The sequence below is a fragment of the Pezoporus wallicus genome, unplaced genomic scaffold, assembly GCF_028554395.1.
Source record: "Pezoporus wallicus isolate ANWC-B61680 ecotype Strahan unplaced genomic scaffold, APGP_CSIRO_Pwel_v1 contig_5967, whole genome shotgun sequence".
Lineage (NCBI taxonomy): Eukaryota > Metazoa > Chordata > Aves > Psittaciformes > Psittacidae > Pezoporus > Pezoporus wallicus.
The window spans coordinates 3,761,674-3,769,061 of NW_026639377.1; the positions used below are offsets into that span (position 1 = coordinate 3,761,674).

The 7,388-nt window shown below is 46.6% G+C and overlaps 1 protein-coding gene across 1 annotated transcript; it reads right to left on the reverse strand.

Moving 5' to 3' along the window:
- Window positions 1–221: 221 nt before the first annotated feature.
- On the reverse strand, window positions 222–6,776 carry FGF3 (fibroblast growth factor 3). Its single transcript, XM_057414385.1, has 3 exons — window positions 6,015–6,776; window positions 4,098–4,201; window positions 222–1,113 (listed from the first exon to the last, which is right to left on the reverse strand). Exons 1-3 carry the CDS (start codon window positions 6,253–6,255, stop codon window positions 781–783), a joined length of 678 nt encoding a protein of 225 aa, XP_057270368.1. The 5' UTR covers window positions 6,256–6,776; the 3' UTR covers window positions 222–780.
- Between the last annotated feature and the right edge of the window lie 612 nt (window positions 6,777–7,388).

Genomic DNA, 7,388 nt, shown 5'->3' on the forward strand with positions numbered 1-7,388 from the left:
CTTTAACCTGACAGAGAGGAGGTTGAGATGAGATCTTAGGCAGAAACTCTTCCCTGTGAGGGTGGTGAGGCACTGGCACAGGTTGCCCTGAGAAGCTGTGGCTGCCTCATTCCTGGCAGTGTTCAAGGCCAGGCTGGGGAGACTTGGAGCAACCTGGTCTAGTGGAAGGTGTCCCTGCCCATGGCAGGGGGATGGAACTGCATGAGCTTTAAGGTCATCTCTTCCAACACAAACCAGTCTGTGATTCTATGATACCGGCTCGTCATAAACTAAATATATGTATGTTAAAAAATAAACCAGTTTTCTAACTCCTGTATTTCATAAAAATAGGAATGTAGCCTTTCTTGAGGAACTGCTAAAACAGCCATGAAAGTGATATATCCTCTGTGGACACAAAATTGTTAAGTGTAAAACATCCATATGCTCTAGGAGGACAGGGTCACTAAGATAATACCCTCTGGAAAGTTAGAATGAAAATACTAGTAATGAAAATAGTTTTGTTGGATTTTTTTTTTTTTAGAAAAGAAAATGTGAAAGTCATTGACAAAATCATTGCATTCAACTAATATACATTTGAACGTGCCTTAGTTTATCTCATGTCTCTTTTACCACAGATAATAATTCTACAATAGCTAAAGTAAGTGATGTGACTGTCAGATATACAGTGCATAAAACCTGTCTGTGTTAATGCTTTTCATAAAATCATAGCTGTTAGGTTTTTAGTGGTGTTTTGAAGACTCTCAGTCACTTCCAGCCCCATAGAGGATTCCTCCATCCCCATCAGTGTCCTCTCCTTCTTCGCTGGTTCCTGTATGGGGGCTTCAGGAGACTCTCTTGATACTTCACGTTTGCGTGGAACAGTCGGACCATCTCATGGTCTTTGTTATCCAATACTCTGGGCAGAAAGAGAGAGGACTTCTGTGTTCTGCGAGTTTTAAAGCCCCTTCTAGGTCGTCCTTTCCCATTGATTGAGACATACCAGAGTCTCTCTGCACTGGCTTTGCGCTTAGTGCCTGCTCTGTTAGGTACAGTTCGGTAGAGACGGGATGCGTAAGTATTGTAACCCAGTTCATGGATCCTCTCCACAAATTCACACTCTGCATTATAATTTTCCTGTAAAGAAAACATGACAAAATTTAAGAAAGGCCATATGAGTAACAGATCTCTTCTAACTCCAGAAGACTGGACTGAAGTCTTAAGCAAGACTCAATTTTAGGATAAATTTAGGACAGCAATATGTGTGATGAGAAAAACTGAGACTTCTTGTGCTACGAAAGGTAAGCAGAAGCGAAGCACTGAGGCTGATTTGCAACAAAGCACTCCCTGTCAGCACTGTGAGGATACTCAGGATCACAGACAGAAAGAGACCAAAAAAAAAAATTGAAAACAAAAAATGTTGTGTCAACAGGAATCAATACTCTGCTGATTGATTGTTCTGCTGTAAATGTGTTGGTTTTGTGCTTACTGATCTAAATATGCCTGTTAACCTAACGAATGATTGCAGTGCTGCCTATCAACCTTTGCCATCTATTAAAAAGGTAAAATCCTACAGTTTAATGTAAAATCTGGTTCTTCAATTGGTCTATTAATAGTTAGATACACCTGTAGTCTATTACACCCAGTTTGTTATGGATATTTGAGCAGTAAAAAATCAACTTTATGAAGCTTCTTTGTTTGCTTAAGCATGACAAAACAAAAGCACACCCTGCCCACCAGTGTGTTCCTCCGAAATGCTAGGCTGCTCCTTTACCACAACCCCTGAGGGAGAATATGCACCCATCCTGGGTGCTCACATTTTACATGAGCTGTCAAAATCTCCCCCTTTTCATCTCAGCTGAGAGAAAACTGTGCAAAAGCCTGGCATGAGGACTCCTTCCTCCTCCCTGAGAGCAGTAGGAACACAGCAAGTAAAGGACCGCCCACACTGTACATGTTTTCTTAACTAAAATCATCTTTGCTGTACCTGCATGATGAGAATTTCAATATCTAACATGTAAGGCCCTGAGGCAGAAGGGAACTGGTACCCTGGTCTTCACTGAGCTTTTCTTATTTCACTTCTCCTCTGCGGAGGACGTGGGAAGGGCACAGGTAGCCAAGCTGGGGCTTGAAAAGCCATAGGCTCCACCAACAACATGTCTTTAATGATATTCAGTCACCAGAATGCCAATAGGCATTTAATAAGGTTTTAAAAGGCTCCACATGTCTCAGCTTCACAGCTGTAAAACAGAAGTACCCTTCCTCACAAGGACAAGGGTTTCAGATGCTGTGGTGCTGGAGCACACGCAACCTCCAGATGTAGGTAGATTTGTTCTGCTGTCTGCCTCAGTTCTGATTGTCAAGGGTTTACCACAGAGGATAAACTTAAAGGATTATCACAGATCTGCTAAGGATGCAAACAAATTCTGGAGGCTCAACAAATTCATTTTATTGACATGGGAAAATTGGTGAGCCAAGGAATAGCAGAGTTATTCCAATACTGTTTTTCTGGGGAAAAAGAAAAAAAAAAAAGTTGGAGAGAAACAGGTTTTCCTGGATTATCCCTGCAGCTCTGAAACGCAAATCTGAAACAGTCTGTCACAGACCTGAGCTGGAACAGCAAAAATTATCTTTTTTTAGTTGTTCAGAAACCTTTTGTGGCTGATATCCTTTGGCATATGAGAGCTGAACAAACTTCAGGATGGCTTGATGCTCCTCACACTAGAAAGGGAAGTCTAGGAGATGAGGGTTCTCTGGGCTATCCTATTCCAGGATTCTCTGGGCTATACTGCTGTAGGCAAGCAGATTTTTATTCAGAATTTTTTAGTCTTGTTTTACTTAAGTTTAATTCATTTGGAGGAAAAACAAGAAGAAGGAAAGATGAGAAAGAACTTGAAAATTCATCCTTCCCATTAATTTCTTCGGGGCAACACTGTCTCTCAGCTAATGCAGCAACCTCCATCAAAAAAGACGCCCGCTTTAATCAGAATACTAACTAGAACCATAGAAGTGGCCAGCTTTAGCTCTGGCATAGCAGAGCTAGTATGTTCTCATGCCACTTCAGCTGCATTTTCCTTTACAGGAATTGTTTGTGACGTGCTTTAATCAGTGTGCACCACATAAAGCACATTACAGAAGCTGGGTCGTAAACACTATCTGATCATTCTTAAAAAAGGTGGAGTAAAATACATTAAATGAGGAATGAATACATTAAACGAGGAAACTGAGTTGATTGTGTTACCAAGGTGGCATTCATGTGGAAAAGCTGGCATTGCTTGAGGATATATTATGCTGTTCAAGTTGACAGAATCTTATCTAAGGACTAGTTGGAGGAAGCAAATTCTACATAGCCATATTTACCCTCCTCAAATATGTTTCCATACCACGGTATTCCTGGAGAAACTGCACAGTATGGCTGTTAGACAGTAGGAGATCACAAGATTGCTAGGGATGCAATCAAAGACAATTTAAGAAATTTAGGGAGGTAGATAATGTGTGTAGTATACACACTGACAAATATGCCTTTGTATATTCCTGAGTGCAAGGAAGTCTAAGCTGAAGTGTTTTGTTCACTAAGGTGAAATATTGGCTGGGCTGAAAAGGCAAGGCTCCCACTAATATCAGCAAAGCTCAGATTTTACCTCAAAGACCAGGACAAAAGAAAAAAAAAAATAGGTCAAAGGAGTAAAATAAGGTGTTTATTTTCACCTTTATCTTCTTGCAGCTTCTCGTACTTCTTTTCCTTGCTATAGCCTTGCCTTTTAGTACCTGTAAATACTTTCACTGCCCAGCCAAATGCTCTGTGCAAAGAAAATCCTGTCAGTTGGCTGTTTTCTTGTAAGAGATGCTCATTTACTTACGGATGTTTGTGATCCAACATGTATATCCTCTGCTAGTGCCCAAGATCCATATCAAATACAGGCAAAAAGAAAATAAGAACACAGCTTCTTTTCACTCTAAAAAGTATACCAATTTGTTATCTGCATAATTCCAGACAGAAATCGGTTGTAACATTACTCTTTTCTCTCTAAATGGTTATTTATAACAAATCACTACTCCCCACTAAGCCCCTTCTGCCCATAGGAAGTGACAGGCAGACATCAATCTTAAGTACAACTTACTGATGCATAAAGTCTGCCCCTTTTGCTCATGGCCAGATATCTGCCAGAGAACAACCCCTTGATGGCAACGATTCCAACATCAACAGCAGTTATTTCAAGAATACCTAGAAACAGAAAAAAGTTATGAGATATGTTGTTGTTCCACCATAACGTGTAATTTCCTGAGATACATTTGAACATCTGCTTACCTGCAGAGTGTGATTTCACAGCTCTCACTACCTCACATCAAGATCACAGTGCAACCATGACTTAAACCAGACTATTATTTGGAACAGTATAAACCAACATGTGGGAACTGCTTGAGACAAGCTTGACAATAAATCCTGAGATGTCTGATTGAGATTGAACTCTTTAAAAAATGAAAAAGATCTGACACTGAACTAGAGGTTCGCTTAATCCTGTATGTATGTAAAAGTTTAAATCCTCTTCAATTCTTACTAACACAAGAGCTCTTGACTTATTGTAGCCAGTCACAAAGCTGCCCATCACAGGACAAAGCCCTTGCTGAGCTCTCCAGGGGGAAAACCAGAGTGAGTTGGCTGCATTTTGGAGCCAGGTATATAATAATGAAAGAAACTTGTCATTTAAGAGGTCAACATAGCCCTCCAGACAAGGACATTACGACTGTCCAAGCCAAATTAAAAGGAAGGAGATTTTCAGGCCGTCAAAGATGGGGTCTCGAGAGGAAGAAAAGCATCGCAGGTGAGGCTGGTGCAATATCAGCTAAAGCGTTTATGTCCAGCCAAAGGCGCAACAATGTTGTCAGAGGCACAAATGGCTTGGGAGATGCAGCGTCACACATGCAGGGCTCTTTCGCTGTCTTGCTCAGATTCTACTCTCAATCCCCTTAATGACTTTCCCTGAGCGTCTGAAGGCAAGAGGTGCCCCCTGCACTTAAATCCGTTGCTGTCTATTGGCAGCGATACTGCAAAGCTGACGCCTGTCCCCTCTGCAGAGTTGGATTACTGGCCTGGGAGAATTGGGGCGGGTTTGGTACAGCTGTTTTGAATCAGGTCCCGGATCGCTGCCGAAGGATGCCTCTTCCAGGCGTTGATAATGAAGGCGCTTTTCTCTAGGAAATAGCGGCTTTCCTTTATGGACTTCAGACAGATCCCTGAGGTCTCCCTTATCTCTGTGTGCCATCACCAGACGGGATTTAAGCTTTCTGGGATGGCGGGGCCGGGGCCGGGCTGTACCCTGCGCTCCCCCGGGGCCGCGGCACCGCTGATCCCGCTCCGCTCCGCTCCCTCCTGCCGCCCTCGCACAAACTCCCTCACTCCCCACATATCCCGTTTCATCTTAATTACCGCCTATCCGCAGCACATGTCAAAGGGGACAGATGTGATTTAGCCCGTGGAAGCTCAAGCTCCCCGTGGGAGATAAACTGAGGGAGGCAAGGGCAGTCTGCTGCCCGTCGGGGAGGGCACCGGCTTCCCAGCGGCCCGGGCTTGGGCAGGGCTAGCGTGGGAATCCTCCACTGGGGCGAGGACAAGTGATAGGTCAGGCAGGATGAGCAGGGTAGGGTCCCGGTCCCCATCGGAGGAGGGGGGGGGGCGGATTTAGGAATCCCGCTCTGAGCCCCACCGCCGCAGGGCAGGTCCCCACGATCGGGACAGGGGCAGAGAGGGGTGCCCCATCTAGCCCGCCAGCCCCCGGATCCGAGACGGGATCTCGCTGAGCCCGGCGAGGGGAGGGCGAGAAAGCTCCGGCACTGGGGGTACCCAAGCTCCCTCGCCGAGGAGCCCTGACGGAGCAACCCCACGTCCAGCTCCGGCCCCAGGCAGGAGGGGAGGCGGGAGCAGCTTCACCACCGCTCCGTCCGGCACTGTCTCCGCCGCCGCCGCAGCAATTGGTCCGAGGGAGAGACCCCCCCCCTTCTGGGGATGCGGGATAGGGAAAGGTGTTGCCGGTACTCACTGTAGACGCTGTTTTTCTCCAGGGTGCCGTTGATCCTGCCGCTGGGGTGGATCTGGAGGTGGTACTTGGTGGCACAGTAGAGCTTCCTTCGCCGGGGCGCTCCCCCGAGGTGCTCGTAAACGCCGCCGCGGCCCCCCGCATCCCGGCACTGCCGGGGGTGGCTCGGAAGGGCACCGGTGGCCTTCCCCGGGGCCCACGGCTCCTGCAACAAAGTCAGGAACAAGATCCAAATTATAACCATTGTGGCATGGTGGCAGCAGCGCTTAGTCTGCCGGGGAGATGAAGGCTTGGAGCAAATGGCACCAAGGGTCCCATTAAAGCCGTCTTGCTAGCAGCACTCCGAAGTTGCAGAGCACACACTGTTTCGAGCCGCGAAGCATTGGTAAGATTTTATCGGCCCCGACTTGCCCCTTTTATCTGTCTCAGATTTACTTAAATCAATAGACATCAGCAAAGGCCACCGAAGAGTCCCAGCTGTTTGTATTAGATGGAGCTGCCATGATCAGCCTTCTCCTTGGGTTTCTGGCTAGACAGACGGCATGCAGGAGAGACAGAGAGGCAGGAGGAGGGAGGGGGAGACAGAAAAGAGGGTGACACCCGCTGAATTTCGGCAGAGACTGCGGGGGAAACAGTTGATCGACGGAGCATAGAAATAAAAGCAGCTTCCTGCAACAATAGCCTGATCTGCTACCAACTAATACAAAGCAGAGGAGGCGAAAGGTACCGCTCTCGTGTGAACTCCCAGAGCGCAACGTGGATAAAATTACACAGCATTGCCCCGACACCCCGCAAGGAGAGGAAGGGGGGGGGGGGGAAGGGGGTTGGTGTTAGCTACTGCTCCTGCCTCTAGGAGAGGCGCGGAACCTCCGCTGGGCACCGCCGCGGCAGCCGCGGTTAGGCTGGGGGGGGGTGGGTGGGATGGGATGATGCTCGGAGTGAACATCTTCCACACGCCCCACTTTGTCCCCCGTGTTGAAAGCAAACAGTTATTAGTAAATCAAACAGCTCGTGGTTACAGATACGCATTCTTTAGGGTCTTTTAGTAATTTTTAAATTAACGCTAAACCCGGAGCTTTATGATATGCAAGAAGCCGGAGCATATCCTTCTCCTTAACTATGGTACTCCTTAGCTCTAGGAGAACTGCCCCCGCTACCGCGTATCTTCACACCCGTTCCTACGAGTTCCAAAGGTGATGGAGCTGCCTAGGAATAAATAGAAAGGAAGGCAAAAGGTACAACAGCTCCGGGATTTGAGCTGTTCCCTGTGTATGCAGCTCAAAGGCGGCTCGTTAATCAGATTTGCATCTGAAAAAGGCAGTAGGAGTTTTAGGGAAGTGTTTGGGAGATAATTAGTATTAATGTGTTGGAAGGGCA